Below are 26,492 nucleotides of genomic sequence, written 5' to 3'. Positions count from 1 at the left end.
TATTTACAAAATATAATAATGCTCTTACCCAAATGACTATAATTATAATAAAAAATTGTCGAAAATAAATTATAATTTAATCAATATGAAAGCTTAAAATAAGACTAAATAGTAACATCAGAAAATAATTTTCATATTATTATAGATGAGTTAACAAAATTAATCCAAACAATGTTATGTGATTATTGAAATGATATACTTATTGTTGTTAATATAAAATAGACAAGATGTAAATATGTATAATAAAATTGACATGTAGCTTACGTTCTATATTAAGAAATATAGAACGATAAAGAAATTGAAATTGAATAATTAAACAATACCATATTTTTTTAATGTTTTACATAAGTTCTAATAGCCTTTTATTTTACCTATCAATAATACGAGTATTATATTTATTGTAAACTTACTTTTTTTCTTCTCTTTGTTTTACTAAAGAATACTTATTATATTATATTTGAAAATTTTGACAGTTACACAAACTCACAAATACACGCTCACAGAAGACCGACTGTTATTTTCTCACGTGGTAATGGTAGCTGTAAGCTATGAAAAACATAAAGCTACCCACTGCGGAGTGCTTTAGCCGATGTGCTATCATGCAGATAATTTATCAACGTTTATATTGCGATTTTTTACACCTAAGTGTGGGGTAAATGGGAATAGATGGTGGTAGCGTGGTGTGGTTTAGATGCATTTTATTTATAGACGGTCAAGCAAATCTTGTCAGTAGAAAAAGGCGCGAAATTCAAATTTTCTATGGGACGATATCCCTTCGCGCCTACATTTTTCAAATTTGCCGCCTTTTTCTACTGACAAGATCTGCTTGACCAAGTATATCTTCTATCTGTGGGTAGGTAAGGGAACTCATTAATTTTCGAAACGACTTACTACTTTACTAAATGTTAGTCCGTTCACAATCTTTAATCATTACTAAAATACTGAGTACTATTATACAAAATATGCTCTAAGTTCTGCTTTCGACATTTAATTCATGTCCAACTGCTTAAACATTACAATTTAATATAACATAATATAGGTACATCCTTTTATCTCAGCCTGATATGTTTTTGCGGTATTGAAATTAGAACTTTATTTACTCAACTCAAAGCTTATTTTCAAATAACCCATTGTAAGGAAGAAAACGGTCTTAAAATACTTTTGAAAGTATGGCAGTTAAGACATTTCTACTTGGTCAGTATATGAGTATAAGAGTAAATTTAAGGGTAGCGAGTAGGAACAGCTTTAATTTCCGGTAAATTATCATTTCGACACTGTTCGTTCGCTTAGGCCGGAAGTGAAGTGTCGCCCTTTGCGTTAATGCTAACCCTTTCGAAATGAGTCAAACTCGAATGATTCAATTATATATTTTTATGTTCGATAATTTGATTTACTTGACATCAAAAGTTTGTATGAAATTTGGTAGTTTTGTATATGAACCTACAACTGTTTTTTGAGTTGCTGTTAACTTATAGAAAAAATAAACTAAATCTGCTTATAGATAGATAGACCAATAAAATGTATGCATAAAAAGTATTAAATATGTATTTTCTGGTAAACATAATAAATATGGCAGGTAATTATAACTAATCCAAACTTCTTGAAAAAATATTCCTAGAAAATACCAAACGTAAACTAAATTATATTCTCCCTTTATTACAGCAAATTGATGCTAAACATTAAACTATTTTGAAATTAACCAAAGTAAACATTAACAGTATCCTTTTCAGTATAAATCTGATCCCTTTCCCATACCTTGGCCTTAAATCAACTTCCCCACATACTATACAATTCATCACTATCGGCGTACTGAGCTAAAAGGTAATTTTAATCTACGTCTATCAGTGTCTATACGTCTTTTTGGTTATGTTATGGAATAGTGAGTAGGTATCCTTAGTTAATCGAGGCACGCTTCAACTTCGTACTGGTCAGCCCCGCCGCGGCGACCACATTCAATCGCCGGGCCCTAACCTCAGGTCGGACCCCTTTAGGGAATCCCAAGCATCCCAGGATGGTTTTAATCCCGCACAATGCACATGCACAATCTAGGGATAAGAATAGAGTTTCTTGTTAAGAGCTGAATAGGTGGTTGGATTTAAAAATGTATGAGCTGCTGAGTATTGTCTGTTCGCTATATGCGCTCCTTTCATTTGTAGTCGAATGCGCTTTGTTGCTGTTAGGTAATTATTTAAGCAACTTTACGACTACGAATTTAAGGGATTATTTATATTTGAAGATAAGGTAATGATAAAACTAGTTTATATAAATCGTAATCTAGCGGTTTGTATACCATTGTTGATTAGGCATGGGAAGGCGGTTTAATTAAATATAGAATTCCTAATGTCCAATTTATTTAGTTGTGCACTTTGGACGACGTTTGCGTTGTTGATTTTGGTCTGGTCATTGAATAAATGAATCTATTAAGATCACCAGATTCAGCCGACAAAAAAAAGACAAGTTATTGTCAGTTAACACGATACCGCCCAACATATCATATAGAAGAACAAACCATAGGCATAGAGATTCCTTTTTATAATTTTCTGCAAGTATTTTCTTTGGGATTGTAATGTCAAAAATATCTTCAGTTGAATTACCCACTGTTATTTGATTTCATTATTATGTGATTTGTGCACTTACAAGGGACCTTTAATCTCTGCTCTTAATAACTATATATCTCATCTCTTCTACCTTATTTTAGTTAAACCAATCCGCTTTAGTTGCTTCGATTTGAAATATGTCTCAAAGGCTATTTGTTGCTCAATTCCCGGAACGATCCAATCGGAAGTATCGAGACCGCGGCTAATTCCAGATGGAAATCTTCTGAATATCCCGCATTCCCGCCGGGCCGCCCCGCGTTTTCGATCAGATGACCGGTGACGTTTCATCTGATTCTCATTTTGCTAAGTTGTTACAGCTTTGGTTAGTAAAGTGATAACTAGCGTTATCTGTTTTTTTTTTAGCTATGAGCGGGACTGATTATGTATATGCGTATATGCTTTATGTGCAAAATACTTATCAACATTCAATAATATTGTTTCGGATTTTAACCTACGTTATAATTTTTACTTTATTTACTGAAATGGGAAAGTATGTTTTGGTTTTGTGCAGTATTTGGGATCAAAAGAAGTGGCGCCCAACGTGGGACCTTGTTTTGAAGATGGCATGTTATTTCACGGTTTATTAATATTCAATTCTTTATTTTGTGTATTGTAGTCAAAAATTATTATTTCGTCTTTTACTGTTTTAGGCTTAATAAAGTGGCACACAACGTGGGGCTGCTCTTATTATATTTGGTTGTAGCAATTTCCAGTACCACATAAAAACATTTTTAAATATAAATATGTATTATATTTACAGTAAGATACAATATCATAAATATATGCTTTTGTAGCTGACAATACATATTATAAACCAACCAAACATTTAAAAATGTTAACAATAAAACTGTATGAACATCAACTTAACGGCCCGCATGTGTGATTATTTCATCTAGAAAAGGATTAAATCAACCTTTATGTGTTTGAACTATGAATTGCACATTGCATCTATGCCTAAGCCAAAAGCAATCAAATAGAAATGCAATCCACTCGTTATCGATACTAATGTAGAACCTGCTTAATCCATTTAAACATTATTAAATCATGATCAGAGGCGACGGGGACGTAGGTGTAATTAAATGTGGTACCTATCCAGACCACGTATTTCAATCGCTTTTCAAGCATCATCTCAGAAATCCAGTAAAATTGTGGTCTGCGATTGCTTATAGTTGCTATTTATAACCAGATCCCATTTAAACTGGTTGAGCTGAGGCGAGGTAAAGCGAAGTTAACAGCAATCCTGGCGTGGTATTGTTGTGGTATACGGACACCGGTGCGAACTGTTACAGAGGATTAAAACGGTATTCAGAGCTTCTATTTTGACCACAAAAGGACGTTACCGGCGGTCTCGCATGCACTGCATGCTATAATGTGTTTTATTATCGTAATTATATCGTTTCTTCTCAAACGTGTATTGAACTCACCGCAGTAATATACAGATTCAATTTAATTTTTATTTATATTGAATTAATTAGGATCGGTATTGCCTGAATAATAAGATCTAAATTTATTCTAGCAGTGCAAAGTAAAAACCTATTATTTAACTTGTAACCAAAGATCAAAGTAAATCATTGGTTAGTTATAATAATAATAAGATTTCGTGTAAAGATTTTCTTTGCATAAAAAACTACTTATAGCTTTGTCATTATTGTTTATATGATTGGATGTAATTGTATTCCAAAAATAAACATTTTTTAACTGTACCTAATTGTAAAGCTTTTATACATTACATTGCAGAAACATGGTGGATTTAATACCTTTCCTATAGGTACCTACATGGTTACCTGATACAGTAAGCGATGGTTATCTGCTAAACCTATAAGCACTGGGTGATTGGATGTCAGACTATCTTATCGGGTCGTCGATCCACAATAGCACCGCCCGGTACAGGGTTGTTATTGCCATCGCTTATAGGCCACGAGCGAGTAGTGGGCTTAGGCCAGCGGTTCTCAAACTTTTTTGGTGGCGGAACCCTTTTAGAAAGCGAACTATTTCACGAAGCCCTTAATTTAAAAAAAATGTTCATCACTGTGGACCAGATATACCTATATAGAAGAGCTGGTTATTATTTGCCCCTAGGGATCCGCGGAGCACAGTTTGTGAATGGCTGGCTTAGGCAAAACTCAAACAAACAACAGCAAAAAGCAAGCAAGCAGGCAAAGAAAGGCAGCATTCAAACTTTTAGATGATAGTGAGTACCTAATACCATACTTAATCTATGCTAGCTAAGTCCTGTAATTTCCGTAACTTACCGATTCCATCGCCTCAGAAGTATTATTTACACAACTAATATAATTTATGTGTACGCGCTAACATTGCATGCATTAGAAGAACTGAAGTCATGTACATGCGTACACTGGAAGCGCCACGCTTGGTAAGCTTTGGGATTAACATGCTTGTTTATTGTTCCACGATCTGTGATGCATGTAAAGTATAATGCCTAATTATAACTTATAATAGTTATAATATAAGTTAGACTTGCTCGGAAATCATTACGTCTTGAGTCTATTAGAATTTAAATATGAGCCGCTAGCACTAAAAACTCCACTGCTCACCTATCTTCCGCCAATATCCACAATAAATACTATACTGCCTGCTCCAGTCAGTAGGCACATTATGTTATTTCAATAGAGCCATTTCCTTTTACGTATATGTTGATATTTATAGATTCGTAGAAAAATAGTAAGGATCGGTTCTCTCAGACCAATTCAAGTTATTCAGGGTCGGAATGCAAAGAAAGGCTATACTGAAGGTCAACTAATAAAACCGAATGTACCTCAAATAACATTTTTTCATAAAGATACAGCCATTATTTGAGAAAGAAATGAAAACATACTCGTATAACTTTTCTGGAAATGATTGACTTATTATATAATTATGCAAAAACATAAGAAAACTTGTGATTCAATTCACTTTTGTAATATATAACAATTTGTTCGTTATTTGTTTTGTTTTTAAACTACTGACGGGTCTTTGCAATGATAACGTTGTTTTTATTGGTTTTTCTAAACTGTATTTATTTCAGTGGAAGAGATCATCAGACCGTCACTCTTGAAACATAAAAAAGTAATAATGGTGTTTTGTTTGTTCACTGAACATATTTTTTACTCGAGACTTTATTGGAGTTCGCTCGAACGGTTTAATATTACTCGTAAAAATTATATCGGGTTTGTCAAACGAAAATCTTTAGCACAAGCATGAAAGGATTTATAGACTACCTATAATAAAGTACTGTGGGAAAGACAGCTTTCCTATATGTAGATATTACACATTAAAAATATAGGTAGGTAACATTAAAATCTACATATAAAGTCGTTAAAAATATTTTAATGGTAAACTGTCTGCTAAAGTTATTCAGCACGAGTAATTTTGCCCAGATAATTATTTGAATACATGAACATAATGAATAGGTACTAAATAAGAATGAATAGCCTGGCAAATAGAGATATTTATTTGGGTTACTAGTTACAACAACACACATTGTACCTACTAATAATCATTAGTTGATACATAACACTGGGTATCGATAATAAATCTACCTACGATATAAACGGGGCCTCGGATATGTGAGGGGTTTCACGCAATAGGGTACTAGGTAGTTAATTAAATTTTAGCTCGTCTACAATTTCAACTATGTGCGGCAATTGCTTCGAGTTCTGTGGTATAGTGGCACAAATTACCTAATACCTACACGTTAGGATGCGTAACAGATACCTATATGTATAAACAGCACAGCGCAATCGCATATTATAAGTGTCGTAAATAGCTATTAGGGTTCATGTATGTGTTTAATTAGTCTCTACGTTTAGGTTACTATTTTTACTTTTGTATATCATGTTTTACTTTGTGCTCGTATATTATGTCAAATGAATTGCGTGGAATGTTTTATATCTAGTTATAAGTCTCTAGAAATTCATGCTCCTTTCATACGTGCTTAATATTGTACCTATTTATAAGTCTAGGATTCGTGCTCCTTTCATACGTGCTTATAATTAACGAGATTGGCAAAAATATACATTACTGACTCTGCATGATACACCCACTAGTTGAAGAAGGTACCAAACGGCCTTGTGTTTTACTATATAAGGCAGAGCCGTTTCGTGGCTTATTCAGAGATATCAGAGACATCAAGAGAGCTTCACTCATACCAGCCTGAACACTCTCCAAGTAAATAAATCAAATATATGTGTTTTCATTTCACACAACACATATACCGGTAAATGGAGGTATAGCGGACTTCGAGACAGCACAGCGGCCAGCGCGTTCCAGCGGCGGATTTCTACGCTTCTCCCAACGAACCCCCACATCACGAAAAGCTACAGTCTACACTCCACAGTTTGGTCCTTTTGAAGCCGGATGAAGATAGAAAAACGTACGCGCTGAGTTTCAAGCGACATAGCTTAACTCAGACATCAAGATAGAAAAACGTACGCGCTGAGTTTCAAGCGACATTGCTTAACTCAGACAGCAAGAAAGAAACAAGTACGCGCTGAGTTTTAAGCGAACGTTGCTTGACTCAGACGGCAAGAAAGAATAAAGGACGCGCTGAGCCTAGAAGTTCGCTTCGGTTTAGACCCAAACCCTATACCTTTCCGTAACCCATTTACCGGCTTGCCGGACGGACCGTGCAGCGTCGTAGATTAATCTCCGCTCACGTGTCCTGGCAACTTTCGTTGCATGTGTCACATGGTTGATGCCCACACACTGCTTTCGAACGTTCTAGGCATTGCACTTTGCCATTGCGGGAGATTCAGTGCCACGAGGGATCCACGCTTAGGGCACTGACGTTGCGCACGGCAACGGTCAGTCATAGGCATAGGCAGGTCAAGTTAGGGACCCCCGCGTGTGTTAAGTGAAGTGGTTCCAGCCAGAAAGATGTCCGAAAAGGAAGCAAGGAGCCTACGACCACGCACCAAGGGCCCACCTGCGCCCGCACCGAACATGGATACCCCTACCCCCTCGTCTGGTAAGATTACGTCCAACGAGACTAATACGAGGAGCAAGGGCACCAGTGGCAACCCGAATGCTACCGGTGGAACCGAGTCGGTACACTCGGAGATGTTAGACGCCACCGTAGTAAATCGTAGTAGGTCGAATACGCTAGTGAATAAAGACGCCGATGCGCCGCCGCCGCCGTCGCGGGCGCCGTCTAATCGCGAATTAAAGAATCGCAAATCGGTTAGGGAACGCGACAATGAATTGTCCGTGCTAATGGCCGAGCTCGAGGTTCATAAAGCCCGTCTAGTCGTTGCTAAGACCGAGTCCGACACTGCCAATTTACGGCTGCAGATTGCGCAATTGAAGGCGCAGTCTCGCGGCGGCAGTGACGCGACCGTCGAAGCTTCTAAGAAAGGGTCCGTCACTGCAAATTTGCGGCCGCAGGTTGCGCCACTGAAGGCGCAGTCTGTCGGCAGCAGTGACGCGACCGTCGAAGAACGTACTAGAAGTTGGGTAGAACGACAAGCTAGGTTACAGCACGAGGTCGCGAAAGAAAACGTTAAAGTCCCGCCGCCGAAAAAGACCGCGCAGCCGCCGCCGCGTGCCGCCGCCGACCGGGCTAGCAGACCGCCCCCGCGCGTTTTAGAGGTACCGCACGGTACCTACGCGCCAATGTACCATAAACCGCCGGAATTACCTGCATTCGGCGGAGATATCACCGAGTGGATATCATTTAGGGCAGAGTTCGAAGATACGTCGCCCATGTTTAGTGCCGTCAATAACGTCAGTCGGATTAGGCGCGCACTTAAGGGCGAAGCTCGGACGGCCGTAAAATCAATAATGTACACGGTTCAGGATCCGTACGAAATAATGGAAGCGCTGGAACGGCAGTTCGGCGACCCTGAGGAGATTGTTCTTACGGAAATTCATAATATTAAACGCATGCCGCGTTTATCCGAAGACAATTCGAATATAGCCTCATTCGCCGCGCATGTAGCGAATGCCGTCGCCACCATTAGATCCTTGCGTCAAGAGAAATACTTGCACGCGCCTGAGCTCGTGAATAAAATCGTGGATAAATTGAATCTGATAGTGCGCTATGAATGGGCCAAATACAGGCAGTCTAACGTAGAATCACCCGGGTTAGTAGCAATTTCCGAGTTTCTTAACGAAATTAGTACTGCGGCCAAGCGCATAAACCGATATAAGCCGTCTAACCGATCACGGAATGCAGTGAATGCGGTTTCCTTTGTGCACGAACCGAGAAGATCGAGCCAAGCTCTCTCTGGGTCTCGTCCCCCCGCGTTCTACCGTGATACGTCTAATAGATCGCGAAACGCGGTAAACGCTGTGCGCGAACCCAGTCGATCGAGCAACGCCCTCGCTGGGTCCGGCGCCCCCGCGTACTCTCGCGACGTTAGTTCGGATTCGGAGTCAGATTACCACGAAACGTACACGCGTGATACGTCTAATAGATCGCGAAACGCGGTAAACGCTGTGCGCGAACCCAGTCGATTGAGCAACGCTCTCGCTGGGTCCGGCGCCCCCGCGTACTCTCGCGACGTTAGTTCTGATTCGGAGGCAGATTGCCACGAAACGTACACGCGTGATACGTCTAACGGGTCACGGAATGCAGTGAGCGCGGTTTCCTCTGCGCGCGAACCCAGAAGATCGAGCCAAGCTCTCTCTAGGTCTCGCGACCCCGCGTTCTACCGTGATACGTATGATAGATCGCGAAATGAACGAAACGCGGTTTCTTCTGTGCGCGAGCCCAGCAGGTCGAGCCGCGCTCTCGCTGGGCCCCGCGCCCCCGCGTCCATTCGCGACTATAGTTCGGATTCGGAGTCAGATTTCCGCGAGTCATACACACGTGATACGGGAAATAGATCGCGTACTAATAAATCGACCGTAGCTCAAGTAAAGCACCGCGATGGCAATTTAAAGAAAAAGCCAGCGTCAACCGGAGCTAAGCCCAAGCGACAGATAGCGTCTGTCTCTGTCTCGCACGAAGCGTGCGCCATATGTAACAACGGCAAAGAACACGAAGTTAAGGAGTGTTCGAAATTTCTAGCCGCGACCGTACCTGAGCGCTGGGACTTGGCAAAGGGAGCTAAATTGTGCTTTAGATGTCTAGGCGCGAATCACCGTAAACTTTTTGGATGTGAATATGTCGCGTGTGGCATGAGTCAGTGCGAAGCCGGACATAATAAACTATTACACGGATTAAGCGCGGCCGCATCCGCGAACGGTAATAGTGTCCCGGCGGCACCTGCAGTACTCAATGTTAGGCTGCCGCAGACGTGTCTCAAAGTCATTCCTGAAGAGGTGTCGGAACCGTTAGGTACCGTCCAAACCCTCGCGCTATTTGACGAAGGCGCGGCAATGGCTTTGACGATACACGAAACTGCGGACAGCATCGCACCTGCGGTACAATTTGTTGGGCACGCAAAGCCTAATACCGCGGAAGACGAGGCCTTACAACTTGCGAAACGACATTCTGAGACAGAATCATTAGGCGTTTCGCAGAAGGTACCTCGGGCCGACCCCGGCCAACGTGCGCTAGATTTGTTAGAAGCCACCTGCGAGAAGATACCGGGGGAGCAAAGGTATCGCTCGGGCTTACTTTGGCGGTCAGATGACGAGAAACTCCCCGATAACCGAGCGCAAGCATTGAAACGGCTGTACAGTCTAGAACGAAAGCTAGACCGCGATGCGAAACTTAAAGCCGAATATGCAAAGCATATGAACAACTTGCTCGACAAAGGTTACGCGGAGAAAATGGACTCGCCGCCGCCCCCCGAGGCACCCCGGACGTGGCCTCTGGCGCACTTCCCAACTTTTCATCCGCAAAGCGGGAAAACGCGATTAGTTTGGGACACGGCAGCCACAGCTTACAGACGTTCGTTTAACAGCGCGCTGTTGGCTGGCCCCGACCTGTTAGAGTCTTTACAGATCGAAATAACTGAGCAAGATCGCGATACGTTACGTTTCGTTTGGTGGACAGGGATCGATTGGGACTCGCCTATACCCGTCTCACTCGCACCCGCGTGGCGATCGTTCATTATTAATAACGTACGATTAGTTCGCGCCACCGCTAGTATACTGGTTGCCGCCGAGGTTTTCAAAGCCGCATTGTTCGCTAAGAAAACAGATATAGAGATAAATAAGGGGCATTTAGATTTAGCAGAGATATTGCTAATCCGACGGAGTCAACATGCTGCATTTCCGGAGGAAATGAAGCTTCTGGAAACTGGGCGGCCACTCCTGAAGAAATCTCCGCTATACAAAATCGCTGTACAACTTGACAAAAACGGAATCATCGTACTAAATGCTAGAATCGATAAAAACACGCACATGCCTGTTTTACATGCGAAAGAAGATTTCGTCAAGTTATTAGTACAGCATTTTCATGCACTCTACAATCACGGCAACCACGCGACCGTCATCAACGAGTTGAAACAAAGGTACTACATTATCGGGCTGCGCGGTAGCATTCGCTATATAACGCATAAATGCCAATGGTGCAGAACCTATAGGGGAACGCCAATCAAAGTTCCCATAGGTGACTTGCCGCCAGAAAGGCTAAAAGTGAATCAGCCGCCATTTACCGCTGCAGCCGTAGACCTGTTTGGCCCCATGCACATAACGATAGGCCGCCGCCGCGAGAAAAGGTGGGGTGTATTATACACATGCCTCACAACTCGCGCTGTACATCTGGAGCTTGCCGCCTCACTTTCGGCATCCTCCATGATACTGTCGCTACGCCGAATGATAGCGCGACGCGGCACGCCTACGGTTCTCTATTCCGACAACGCCACTAACTTCCACGGCGCGGAAAGAGAACTGGCAGAGGCCAAAAACACGCTGCCCGACAGTCTCAAGCCCTTCTTGACCGAGCGAGCCATAAAATGGAAGAAAATTCCACCCGGCAACCCCTCCGCTGGCGGTGCCTGGGAACGGCTCGTGGGCAGCGTTAAAACCGCATTAAAAGTAGTACTGAAAGAAAGAGCACCCCACGAAGAAGTTCTACATACTTTACTGCTAGAATCAGAGCACATAGTCAATTCCAGACCGTTGACACCAGTGAATCCAGATTTAGACATCGAAGCCCTGACGCCGAATCACTTTCTAATCGGTCGATCAAGTGCCATGTCGCCACTGGGTGTTTTCACAGACGCAATTATGTCGCTCTCTTCGTGGAAAACAGCGCAAACGCTAGCCGACCAATTTTGGAGGCGCTGGCAGCGGGAATACCGACCCAGCCTCCTCCCCAGGCCCGGTGCTCACCAAAACGTGAGAAAACTGCATGAAGGTGACGTAGTCATCATTGCGGATAGCTCCATGCCACGAGGAACGTGGCCCAGAGGCGTAATCGCCCAGCTATTTCCTAGCCCAGATGGTCATGTGAGAGTGGCCATTGTTCGCACACGCGCAGGTGACGTCCGCCGCCCAGTTTCTAGACTTATCCCCATTTACTCCGCGCATGAAGACGGTGTTGGCACACGTGGGGGAGACTGTCGTAAATAGCTATTAGGGTTCATGTATGTGTTTAATTAGTCTCTACGTTTAGGTTACTATTTTTACTTTTGTATATCATGTTTTACTTTGTGCTCGTATATTATGTCAAATGAATTGCGTGGAATGTTTTATATCTAGTTATAAGTCTCTAGAAATTCATGCTCCTTTCATACGTGCTTAATATTGTACCTATTTATAAGTCTAGGATTCGTGCTCCTTTCATACGTGCTTATAATTAACGAGATTGGCAAAAATATACATTACTGACTCTGCATGATACACCCACTAGTTGAAGAAGGTACCAAACGGCCTTGTGTTTTACTATATAAGGCAGAGCCGTTTCGTGGCTTATTCAGAGATATCAGAGACATCAAGAGAGCTTCACTCATACCAGCCTGAACACTCTCCAAGTAAATAAATCAAATATATGTGTTTTCATTTCACACAACACATATACCGGTAAATGGAGGTATAGCGGACTTCGAGACAGCACAGCGGCCAGCGCGTTCCAGCGGCGGATTTCTACGCTTCTCCCAACGAACCCCCACATCACGAAAAGCTACAGTCTACACTCCACAATAAGGGAGTCTCATACTTCTATGCACAGGTGTTAAACAGTTTGTGATAAAACAGTTGTGTCAATATAAATGAAAAAAAAAAATTGTTTTTTATTTACACACACTGAAGTTGTTGATTATTTGTCGGCCGGTATGATGCTTATTTGCTACCGATATTACATTTTAAAATATGACTTCAAATCCCACTGCTAAGCGACACACACATTAACCTATAATATTCTATCGCAAATATATGCTGATATCCTTACGATGTTTTCCTTGACAAATAACAAGTAGGTATTCGTATATGTATGTTTGACAACAAAATTCTAATTAGTCCTCTAGTCGGAAGGTTAAAAGCCTGAACCACTCGGCTACTGCAGCGATAGCGATAAGCAATATCAATTTATTTCACCCGGCCTGCACTTTGATCATAATTTAGTACACACCTTGTTTCGTCTGCTCAAAATCTATAGCCAGCCATCGAGTTATATTGTCTTTAATCTAGACTAACGCAGGCTAGGCGGTCACACCGACAAATCCTCTATATCAACAGAGGAGGAGGCTGTAGTCTGTACGGTGTGTACACGCATCTAGATGTACCTTGGATTAGACATTTGCTGAGCTCACGCAATTTGTTGATGGTTTAGCGTGATCTTAACGACTGTGTATCGATACATGTGATCATAGATTATTAGCAAAGCTCGGAAAAAGCTCGTTATTCTGAAACCATAATTTAGGACCCATTGATGAGTCGAAAATATTCGTTCACAGTCTACGGACGTTATTGGAGCATATTTTTATCATTGGCATTGGTATAAAGGAAGTCTCTGTTGTACGGAACAGGGTTATGTATTAAAAATAACAGCCGTTTACCGAGCCTTGGTTATTAGCGTATTAGGGTATAATAGAATTAAAGAATACTTGTTAATATTTCTTTGTTGCTGATGAGCATATCCACCATTTTGAAAGAAGAAAAAGAAGAAATTTTAAACAACATCTATACATAGAGCTGTGAATGTTTAGTCTTCTTAATATTGCAAGATGTGAACAGAATCAATTCTAGAAGAAGAAAATACTTTCGACGGTCAATTAATACCTACTTAGCCATGAAATAGAAAGAGCTATCAGTAATATGAAATCAGGCAAAGCGCCGGGTCCTGATGGTATATACGTCGAAATTATTAAATTACTTTCAGAAGAGAATATTAAAGTATTGACAAAACTATTTAATTTAATATACGAATCAGGCAGAATGCCAGCTGACTGGATACACTCTACTTTCATAACAGTTCCGAAGAAAGCCAATGCAAAAACGTGTAATGAATACAGATTGATAAGTCTAATGAGCCACGCCCTAAAAATATTTTTAAAAGTAATATTTAGCAGGATACACTACAAAATAGACAGAGAAATGAGTGACAGACAAGTTGGGTTTAGAAATGGTCTTGGTACCAGAGAAGCACTAACTTCAATTCAGGTTTTAACTCAGAAATGTTTAGAAATGGATCAAAACGTCTACATCTGCTTCATCGACTTCGAAAAGGCGTTCGATAACGTAAAACACGACACACTAATGCAAATAATAGATAAAACAGAAATAGATAGCAAGGATAAGAGAATTATAAAACATCTTTATTGGAATCAAACAGCAACCGTAAAATTAGATTATAGTACCACAAACAACATTAATATACTTAAAGGAGTTCGCCAAGGCTGTGTCTTATCCCCATCGCTTTTCAACTTGTACTCAGAACACGCATTCAAAGAAGCATTCGATGAAGCAGAGGAAGGTACAAAGATCAATGGAAGGATCATTAACAATCTAAGATTTGCTGATGATACAGCCATTTTAGCAAATAACATAAAAGATCTACAAATACTAATCAACAAGTTAAATACCTTACTAAAGAATCTAGGACTGAAAATGAATGTAAAGAAGACAAAGTACGTGATAGTTTCCAAATTTCCTGATAGATTAGACACAACACACCTAACAATTGATAATCAAGTAATAGATAAAGTTAAACAATATAGATATCTAGGAGCGTGGTTCAATGAAAGCTGGGATTTGATGTGCCCTTGGCGATCAGGAGATTAAAATAAGAATAGAAATCGCAAGGAACACATTTATGTCAATGAAACACTGTTTACCAATAGAAGCATAAACATCAAACTGAGGTGGAGACTCGTCAAATGCTATATAATATCCATCCTGCTATATGGCATGGAGGCATGGACGCTGAATAAATACACAACAGACAGACTTGCTGCCTTCGAGATGTGGCTCTACCGCAGATGTTAAAAATCTCATGGACCAATCACATTACGAATGAAGAAGTACTACGTAGAATGAGGAAGAAACCAGAAATACTCAACATCATTAAGAAAAGAAAAACAGCCTATCTGGGTCACATCTATAGACATGAAAAATACGACTTATTGCAGACAATCATCGAGGGAAAGTATGAGGGAAAAAGAGGGAGAGGTAGACCTAGAAATAAATGGATAGATAACATTAAAGACTGGACGCATACAAAAGACGCAGCCACCCTCAAGAGATTGGCAAAAACCAGAGAGCTGAATGCCATGCCAGAAGAAGAAGAATATTGCAAGATTAAAAGCCCCAAAGGGGTTGACATTCCGTTTTAAGAATTCGCATTCTTATACAAAAAACATAGTGCTGGTATGTAATTCTAGTCTATGGAAGTGCCATTTTTAACACGTATTATTTCAAGCTCCGAAGCATTATCGTTCATTTCACACCATTAAATCTTAAAATGCAGGGACAAGACAATAAATCATGCGAACCCCTTGTTCTGAAGGACGGAGTGTCGCTAACGATCTTCTATGTTATCTTCTATTAACTTCTTTAGATTCCAACATAATTGAAATGACTCAATTTAGAATGGACAACTTAAGACTCACAAAAGACTACGAAAGGCACCTACAACGAACTGGAAAATTGTATAGACACGTAACGAATAAATTTATTTATAAAGTGTTCACGCATTTTTGCGGCTGGGGTACATTAGGAATGAAATAAGAATAAATACAATTCAGTACACCTTTTTCAATTCGTTACTGTAGGCAAACAGTTGTTGCGTTTTAAAAGTACCTATATATTGAAAGTTGAAAGCCTTGATGCGGTCAGTCCCTGCTGAGTGTTTCTTGCAATTTTAACATTTAATCTGGAATGAAATTTTTGATGTGCCCTCTTAAAGTTATTAAATACTTTATAGGTTTTTTCAAGCATTTCATTTATCAAACCATAATAAGTTTCATATCAGTACTTGCCGCGGTATGCATTAGTTAAAAGACTACTAATTCATAAACATCCGTTTCTTTGTCGGGATAATGTTATCTATCCGCTCCGTTGGTTCGCGCAGTATGATAATCTTATTGGAGGGGATTGTGAGGGACTTTGAAAGACTCCCTCTTTGTTTAATGTAGACGGTTGAGATTGGTCTTGGCACCTCGTATTGTTCCGTGCGTGTTATATACTCGTAGTTCATTGAAAAAAAAGAAGGACGAATTAGAAGGTTCTTAAGAACTACAGCGCTCTTTAAATTCGATATTTCATCAGATCGATCTGTACAGAATTTGGTTTAAGTTTGTACGTATATGTTTTGTTGGAACTTACTGCCTTTTTACTTGAATTTGTAGAGTAATCAGATTGCCTCATATTTGGTATACAAATTAAGTTATATGTGCTGTGTTAACATATTAAATATCGGTCAATTCCTGTAATTAGCTGTGTATTATCTGGCGGTTGGAATTTCATAAAAATAATAATAAATATCTATATTAAACTTGATCGTGCAGGGTCATAAGACTAACACAAAATAGCCAGACGAGCTATTGCTTAGAAGCTGTCATCTACAGGCCGTCTGCATAACTCAATATCAGAACTATGCACCCTTTCAACATGCTGTATAATACACGCCATATAGCCATTATACAACCATTATCTTGTATAAAGCCCTGGGACAAGCTGAGGGTAAAGCGTTTAGTGCTCCGTGATGCTATAGCTGGTTTAATTTTAAAATGCTTCAATGAAAAATGTGAACTTGAAATTGCTGTGTGCTATAAAATAACAATAAAATCCTTCGGAAGTTTGGTATAATTTTACTCATAAATTTCATAGGGATAATGTTCATAATGCGCCTTGTTAACAACTCATTGATGAGAATGATGAGATTGATGAGACGTGAGCAAACTCAATAAATTAGGGCTGATACGAGTATGTGTATTGAAATTTCTTTCTACATGGCAGTTTTTAGGGACGTGGCTACGAATTACCTACCTAAACAAAAACAAAAATTAAAAGTCTCTCCCGTCTACATCAGACCATCGATTTTAGCCAGAGCAACGTTATGCAAAGCTATACTTTCAGCGCTAATGTTATTGAAAACTTCCCGTGCAAATATTTGCGAATGGCCATAAATTGGTAACTTTCAACGCCCAAAGCTTTACAAATGTATCTCGAAGGAAATACTTTAGACTGTTAAACTTGGCCGTTCGGCTCATAATTAATGACGGAGACGGTTTAATTTTGGGGGCAAAACAAAAAGATAATTGCGACCAATTAATTCTAGCTCTTTCTAAATGGGGGCGAATTGTTCACTTCTTTTTAAATAGATTATCGAGTCTGAGACAAGCTTTGTATTTTAATTCAGAATGAAATAGAAGCAATCAGACGTTTCGCACATTTCTATGCTTTAACTAAAACAGTTTGCTATTTCAATATTTGTCGGTAGCGTCATATATTATTATGTTAAATTTAATTGCAGTTATATTTCAAACTACTAGTGTACCTACATGCATGGCATGACGATTGATCTTCAGTTGTGATACCTTGTTTGTTTCGATGATGTTTTGTGTTTTTTCTTGGTACTTTTATATTGTTAGGATTGTCACATATTGATTGATAGGTCGTAGTTTCAGATTGGGTCATGGGTCATTGGGTCATGAATAGAGTCCAAGATATATTGATATAACTGCCAAAAAATAGAGATCATGGAGCATTTTTATTTTAAGCTCGGATGATTTTACAATCCAGAGTTGCCGTCAGTTTATAAATTTTAAATTGTCTCGATCGATATTAAAGACTGGCCGTTTATTTGCTCATTTGTTCCGGTCGTATTTCGTTCATTGAACGGGTCTCGTTCTTTCAGTTCAATCGGGACTGATTAAGAATGCACGCGGCCCGACGCCGTCAGTCACCCGGACAGTGATGTATTTAAGGTTCCTTGCGGCAAGATTTATTCCCAATAATTTATTTCCAAACATATTTGTTTTGACGCAAAACTATTTTAGGATCTTCGGGCAGGTAACTTACCTGGCATTTTTTGCGCAAATGGCTCAGAACCTCTTTGTTTTCCCAAACGAATGTGAAAAACAAATACGAATAAGTATTTGAGGAAAATACTCGTAGATAATGTGCTACTGGCTATATTGTACCTCCTAAACCTTCTTTAAATGTGAGTTTGTGTCTCTTTCAATCCCGTGGTGTTACTAACGCTATCCCATCCATTATACGCCTGTTGGTGTTGGTATAGACTATGTCAAAGAACTTCAATTACTTTGATATGGAATGCTAACTTACAATCAAAACTTTGTCTCCATAACTTTTTAAATGTATAATTTATTGTTAATATTAGTATTGTATTATTCTAATATTTACATCAGTTTGCCGTACGTAGGTTTTTCAAAGTTACCTCACTTATCTTACATAACAAATGACTGCAATCATCATCGGCGCCAAAAAGTCTCGATCGACGAATTTATTTCTTTTAATTTTGATCATAGTTCATCCTATTTTTATCCTAAAATTTAGTTTGCCCACATAGTTTCTATTAATATATTTTGTGTAGCTTATATTCCATGCTTCAAAATTAATTGTGGTAGGTGTGTTTAATAAAGACTGTATTGTTCCAGGCCGCCCTTTGCGCTGACTACAGCGTGCCGGCAGACTGCATAGCCGGACCCGCTCCCCGACCTAGCTCCTTCCATGAAATATCTGCACCTAAAGTAAGTAAACAAAACGTCAACAGAAGCACTGAGTTGTGTTCTTCAGTAGCCTTACCACGACTGCCTTAGCCTTATTACCTAGATGTTAATTGATTTACTTATACTAGTGTTCAGTTGTAGTAGGCAATAGATAGATATTTAGGTATCGGTTCTATCTGTTCTAGAACATAAGTGATTCACTTTGTTCTATTAGCGTGTGCGATAATTAACCAGTGACGATGTTGGCACGAAAAATCAAAAGCTTTCAAGATTATTTGATTAGATAGCGTTATTTTTACTACTTTATAAAATTTAGATAAGATATTAATACTGATATTTACAGCGACAATGATAAGTGGTGTAGTTAGTAGGTACTACTATTAGTCTATTGATGTAAATAATTATTCACTTGGGTAATTTTACTTTCCTCCTTAAGACTTTCATTTAATTTAATACATGTACAATTTTCAATCATTTTCAAAAGCCGTGGGAAGATAACAGAATAAAGCGTCTACTATATCAATTTCTTGCTACTTGCGTAGCTGTGTTCTTAAGTTGCGCAGATAAGACTGCAAATAATGCAATAAAATAAATTATCACTACTTAATCACTTGATTCATAACACGTCATCCACTTAGCTCATTACGAAGGTAAACAATGTACTTAAGCGGAGGCTGACTCACAGGACTTAAAAAGGATGGGGGCTTCCATGTTCGTCACGTCACGCGGACGACTGACCGAGTTCGTTGCTCAGATACAATCATACAAGTTGAATGACTCAGTGAGTCATTGGTTTCGCGGGGCGTTCTTCAAAAGGTCATCACTGTTTTCTACTGCATCTTTACTTGGTTGTGTGCTATACCTATACGATTGTATACAAATATTTACACATATTGATGTAAGTATATATTATTGTAAATTTTATCTACTTTTGACACCATATGGCTGTGCATGTCGCTTGTACTTAAACTGGTTGTTTTTCTGGTAACAAAAATTCAAATGACAAAACTATTTATTTCATGTGATTTACATACATAGGTAGATAAACAAAACAATAAACATATAAGAATTACACATAACTATTTTAAATATTGTACTGGGACTAAACCCGAAAAAAATTAAAGCTGTACAGAAATAATATGTACAAATATTTCGTTTTACAGCAAATTTTTTTGGAGATTTTGGAGTTGGCTCTAGTGAAAGTTGTTCAGTAGGTATACGTTTGACTAGGGTTTCTGGTTTCTCGACCTTTTTAATTTCTCGAGGCGCGGGAATTCTCGACCAGTATTTCTCGAGTTTCTCGAGTATCTCGAGAAATTTTGAAAGTTGAAAAAAACACCATGTTATTTTCATTTTTTTGCTTTATTACAAATAAGACTCACGCGAATCGTAGGTGAGATCAATAATCAAACGTATGGTAATTTTTTAGTCACCATAAATTGCTCTCTTCAATAATCACAAATTAAACAACAAACAAAAAAAACTATAGGTGCAGGCGTGCGCAACGGCGATGTGATATGCTATAGTGTATAATTGTCTTTAGGTACATATTTAACAAAATGTAAACAAATTACAATATGGTACCTATTTCATTAGGCAAGAATATTCAAGTCAATAAATTTAACTTGATGTGACAAACTTACAGAAGTTTTACTACATAATATTGATACTTACTGAACGTAACAATGAAGCTGCTAAAATTGTGATATTTTGCTAATAGGAATATATCGGAATGATTTAATTTATCAATAGTAATTTAGTTTTGAGGTTTTTGTTAATACATCCTAGGTCCTATAGGTAATTCCATTTTGCATTAGAAAGAAGATACGTGATCTTGACGTGCTAATAAAAGTTATTGAAAAACGCTTTTGAAAAATAAATTACGGCCAATATGTAACAATTAACAAATCATATATGATATTTTATATTATTTTGCTTTCATAAGTAATAGTAAAAAAATAATAATAGCGTTTTTCTGTAAAAACACACGTCATTCACGATAGTTCAAAACTTTCAAAACATGAAAATCGGTTGAATCCAGACCGCTAGGGGACGGATCAAGGCAGTTTTTTATTTGGTTGGTAAACTACCTAATAAATGGTTTAAGTACCGGAAAATGTAAAAAAAAAACATTGTTTACATTAATTTAAATACCTAAAGAAATACACTATAGACACACCACGTGTTATACGCGTGTTTTCTATTTACTTATCACAAGAGATTTATTTCTCGAGTTCTCGAGGCATAGAGTTTTTTTTTTCCCGTCTCGACTTGGGACAAATTTCTCGAGATTTCCCGCCTCGAGAATTCTCGAGCAGAAACCCTAGGTATGACGTACACGTTTGTGACGCAGAGAAGGTATGGGTACATTGGATACCTAAGGGTTTATAAACGTCTCAGCAAATAATCATACTAGTGCGACCTAAATGGGTTGTGATAAATACAACAAAATACAAATATTCTTTATAAAATAAACATACAAATTAAGCATATAATTAAGCATTAAACTATGGTAGACACCAAGTAGTCTTTTCGCTAAAGAGCGATCTCTTCCAGACAACTTTAATCTATATCCGTTTATTAATCTGAATAGCGTTCGTTATTTATTAAAAGTTAACATTTAAAAGCCTCTTTGTCAAGACATACATGTCAAGTCACAAGAATATCCGCCACAAGCTCATGTCAAGTTGTCAGGTGTCTGCGTCATGCTCTTGTAATCCTGCAAAAAATCTTTAGATCAGTACACAGATTTCTCTATACCCGAGGCAGTGGGTGTCGCGCCTGCGGGCAAAGTTCAAATACTTTAGTTGAAAGTTTATTATAAGTTATAACAAAGCGATTTAAAAAAACTTTCAATGTGAGAAAATGCGACAGTGAGATTGAATTTTGTAGGAATTTGAATTGATTTATTCTCTTAAAGCGTGTGCTATTTGCGATCAGAATACATTTAAGCATAATAACAGTTTTTCGATTAGGTCACGTGTCCGTCTTACGTCTTACGAATTTTACGGTCACGTGACTTGTCGCGAGTTTAACATTTTTTCCCCATCACAAAAAGTGCACAGCGCCGCTAAAGAAGTTTTCACTTCAATAATATATGTTATCTCATTGAAGTTTAGATTTATTAACGAAAGCTTGCGTGGATTTTACATATAAGAAAATCTCGACAGTCTAGTAGCAATTTCGCGTTTGCTCTTATAATTAAAAATAAGAACAAGAATAATTTATTGATAATAATTGGGAACACAGTACATGCACAGGAGGTGTCTGGTAAGCCCCAAACTAGGCTGAGCCTGTGTCTTGGGGCTTAAGAAAAAGAGTATGTAACAGTTGGATAAATTAAATCTAGATAACTTAAAAATTATGTGAAATACCATCTGAACATTTTTTTATACTACGTCGGTGGCAAAAAAACCGCCTGATGGTAAGCAGTCACCGTAGTATATGGACGCCAGCAACTCCAGAGGTTTTACTTGCGCGTTTTCGACCCTAACTCACCGCACCCTCGTTGAGCTCTGGCAACCTTAGGGCCTTATCATCCGGAACACAACACCACAGTCTATAACTTATAAAACAATTTACTTTTTACACTGTGACAACAGGATGAGTAGGGTCTATAGTGTGTTATTTGGCTGCGGTTTTCTATAAGGTGGAGGTACTTCTCCAGTTGGGATCTGCTCTAGATCTGATGGCTCCTCTACACGATGGGCCAACGCCAGCCAATCCAAGGGACGCAGCCATGCGGTAGAATGAGATAGCAATATCACTTGCTCCCTCTAATGCATAAATGCGTCCCTTGGAGTGGCCGGCGTTGGCCCATCGTGCAGAGGAGCCATGAAATGACATTCTCTGTGCTGTGCCCTACCACACAAAGCGAGATGACATTCACAGTGCCCATGCCTCTCTTAAACATGTAATCACTCTCAATTGAACACTTTGAATAGCGCATTTATTGCAGGCTAATAAAAATATTTGCATCTAACTGAGCTGTATCATAGCAGTGATTATTATAAGTCATCATGTTAATCATCGGCTTAGAACAATTGATTGAGGTACGTATGAGTTCGATCCCTCAATGAGTCAGGGTGAATAAAAATGAGTCAACTGTTAACTAACCGCCCCATATTGGTTAATGTTCTCGTCATTCTGTGTTAGAATATACACTTCAGAGCAAATAAAAAAGTAAAATGCTAAAAATATGTTCTAAAACGGGTTATTTGTGCCGAAGTTTCGAAAGAATTTATAGATAACTTTTGAAATAAACCTAGCCATTATTTCTGATAGAAAAATACGAGTAACCAATTAGGGGTTTAATATACATATTATGTAATCAAAAGAGTAATTAAAAACAAGTTACAGTTAGACCAAGCTAAGTTGGCAGCGATTTTGATAGCCCAGACTGTACCTACAAGGGTTACATATTTTAAACGTCAAACTTCGATCAAATCATGACGTTTAAATGTGTCGCTTAACTTCAAACTCGGGTAAATCCAGTCGACCCTCTCAGCAAATATCTACCCTATTACCTTTTCTTAATACCAAAATCGCATAATCTGATAGATTTACCCGAGTTTGAAGTTAAGCGACTCAAATGACGCTTTCACAGTCTGGACTTAGCTTGGTCTAACTCTAGGCCCTTTTTGTTACCTATACAAAATGTTCCCAATGTCTCTTCATTAATATTAATTGTAGATAGCTTCAATTGAATCAGTGTTGTGAATAAGTACCAAATTGTAGCTTTACAGACAATTAAATTTGAGAGATCCAATTTATTTGCCCCTAAGTGTAATTGTACTTATTGGGGGTGTGTCATTGCTTACCTTATGCGTAGGCTTGTAGGCTGTAATGACAACTCAGTGCGTAGTTAAATATTACTATTGTCTAAACTTTGAAGTGTCATAACAATTAACAAAACAAGTCATTGTTTCTAGTAGACTAGGTGTCTGCAGACTTAAGTAGCTAATCACAGAACGTAATAGAGGTATTTCATTATACGAACAGGTTTACCGCGATATAATTTCATTGTTTTTAACTTAAATTTCGACGACGACACGACGATTCGCAAATATGTCTAAGGTGTATTCGGGTATTACCGAATGTCGGATAATTCCGAAATTCAGATGAAAATCACCCTTAATTCCATCATAATAAAAGTCTCTTTTCGGAATTATCCGACAGTTTTTGACATTCGCAATTACCCGAGTAAACCTTACCTACAAAACGCGAGAGTTTAGTGTTATAGAACGTAATATATGCCTACTTTATAAGATTCGTTGGATATTCATTTATTTATTAATAATAGACATCGCATTAGTTAGGTTTAATCTGATTAGGTTAACCTGAGTTTAGGCAATCTGTAACCACTAGACAGACTGGCATAATGAACAAATGTCAGAACACGCTATAAATACCTACCTTCAAGATACATTTTTTCAGTCGTTATATTTTTTTTCGGCCAAAGCTTGAATTCTTCTCTGACTTAAGTAAGTATTTATAATTAAAATGTTACTTTTTCTAGGTCGGCTAAACTTTAATAAGGATATAGTCCATCCTTAATGCTTAAATATAGATTCATGACCGAGTAATGCCCATACATGAACCGTGTGTCACGCAAGCGCGGTACGAGAAAGTAACAGTGACATCACCATGGATGAGGTGGGCTTTTATTTTTTGGGGTCGCTTATAGAGCACTAGCAGTACCCACAGCGGCCGCAGTTCTGCTTGCGTGGTATTAGCTACTTAGATCTGTGTCATTTTCCCAAATTCCCACCCTTCACCCAGAGGGTGGATCCCAAAACCGTCGTTTACCTACCGTCGGTCCTCTATGCCAATTTAACATAATCTGTTCAGTAGTGAAAACGCAACAAAAAGATTCCAGTTACTTTCACAAATAGGTTTTAATTATTAATATTAATTTGAATGATCATAAATTGAATACGTCGCCCATGCATATATAGTATTAAATAATTTCCCGATGGTCGTGTTGTTTCAATACTGACCAAAGCATTGATAACTATGTAGTTAATTTACGGCGTCTATGTGACTGTGTATGTGACTCATCAGTGTGATAAGTCGTAAACTGACATAACTAGACGTACTCGTATGGTGGCCATGTCACGTACGGTCAATAGCGAGCAGGATAGCTCCAGCGATCGTTATTGTCTTTTCATCTTATCATTCGTTATCTTCTCAGCCCAACTTATTCGCCAGTATTGATTGATTCGGTGATATTTATTGATTTGCTGGTATTCGCCAGATATTTCCAACGCTCAAATAGGCGTGTAAAATATGCGTCGCAGTGCGAACGATTTCAATGCTTGGGTGTCGGAATTGTTCGGGCCCGACGACTCTGAATTGGGAGGGTTCGGCCTTTATGGTGTAGTAATTGTTTGGCGTAAGTTAGCAGCGTATAGTCCACGGTTTTTCTACTGGTGGCATATATACTTGCACTTTTAATTGAATTTCATAGTTAGCGAAATATAAAATCATTTTGACGTTAAAGACAACGAATAATTTATTAGACTTGAGCGGCTAAATAATTGTGGCCGACCACAGTGCTAGTTACTACCGATAGTACGAAGTTAAGGTTATATCCGCCCAATTTATTAATAATTTCGTCCTGTAGGCTTAGAACGGGAGTCTATCTCGCGGGCGAGTTCTGTCATGCTGCTCCTATGCTAGCACTACACCTATACAGTAATACCTACTGTGTCGACCTAACCTCATGTAATTAATGATTAACCTAGTGACAACACGTGATTAAAAAATATGCAAAACTACGACTTGAATAATAGCAATTCACGTAGCTGAGGTATATTGTTAAAATTCATTATAATGACGCACAACATTTAAGTTTGTTTCTCACGCTCGCAACCCTGCTTCAACGTTCAATGTGTTTGTTACCCAAAATACCGGTAGTCACTTTTTTGTTTCCGTTCTAAACTCCAACCGACCCCCGGACTTTATTCCCATTACCGAGTGCAAGTCGAACGCTCTGACTAACCAGTGACATAAATTTACAATAGCGGAATGTCTTTAATGCGTTCAATACGGTCAACCGTTGCTTAACACAGAATCATGTAGTTGGTGCGGAGTAATAACAATCGAGATGGGATACAAAATGATAATATGTATTAAGTTTTTATTATGCCTACACGTGAAATACAGTACATATTTGGACAGCGAGCTGCAAAAGTGTATACTCACTTTGTGAATGAATTCCATTCATAAATGGGGAGGTATGCACTTGTAACAATTAATGTAAACAATTGCGTTGGTCACTTGACACTTGAGTTTAATGTAGATTTATTTTATGTTAGCTTTGCTTGTCTTTAGAAACTTCCAACTCCGTAAACAGTAAGATTTGAAAACTCCTAGTAATTTTCACTGTTTTTTTCTGATAGTTCGGCTTTGCCGTTGGCTTTAATCAGAATAACACCCCTGACGTGCGCAAAACGTCAAATACAGAACACCTGCCGCGGCACAAAGTGACTCATTATTTTCACGTGAGCGTCACAGCCCATATGTGACCCAGTGGGGTTGATAGGGAACACCTATGAGTCACCGATAAGACAATTACCATAGTGATAATGTGAAACTAAGCCTCCGTATATGTAGTATGTGTACATATCATATACACCTGTGTCCCATTAGGCTTATAACTCACTTTATCGTATTTTCTAGAATATTTTTACAGAAAATAAAAAGACATGCAGAATGATATAATATCTACGCGTAAGCTAAACCAACTCATGGGAGTCTGGGAACCGCTTTGCAACTAATCCCATTGGTTTAGGCACAAATTTTTACGAAAGTGACTATCTGACCATCAAACCCAGAGGGGAAAGTAGGCCTTATTGGGATTAGTCCG

General features: G+C 38.7%; 1 protein-coding gene and 2 long non-coding RNA genes across 3 annotated transcripts in view; 2 read left to right on the top strand and 1 right to left on the bottom strand.

Annotated features, from left to right (window-relative positions):
• The window catches only part of LOC134798744 (uncharacterized), a 174,934-nt gene that overhangs the window by 22,697 nt on the left and 125,745 nt on the right, over window positions 1-26,492 (bottom strand). The window lies entirely within an intron of this gene.
• LOC134798741 (uncharacterized) overlaps window positions 1-26,492 on the top strand; it is a 477,103-nt gene that overhangs the window by 335,234 nt on the left and 115,377 nt on the right. The gene's annotated exons all lie outside the window — the stretch shown is intronic.
• The window catches only part of LOC134798685 (uncharacterized), a 222,647-nt gene that overhangs the window by 173,356 nt on the left and 22,799 nt on the right, over window positions 1-26,492 (top strand). The window contains exon 3 of the mRNA XM_063771055.1: window positions 18,551-18,643. Within this exon, the coding sequence (XP_063627125.1) occupies window positions 18,551-18,643 (93 nt within the window). The remainder of the gene's footprint in view (window positions 1-18,550; window positions 18,644-26,492) is intronic.

Source organism: Cydia splendana, chromosome 17, assembly GCF_910591565.1.
Source record: "Cydia splendana chromosome 17, ilCydSple1.2, whole genome shotgun sequence".
NCBI lineage: Eukaryota > Metazoa > Arthropoda > Insecta > Lepidoptera > Tortricidae > Cydia > Cydia splendana.
Note: the sequence above shows the minus strand (reverse complement) of the source record. Positions and strands in the feature narration are given on the sequence as shown.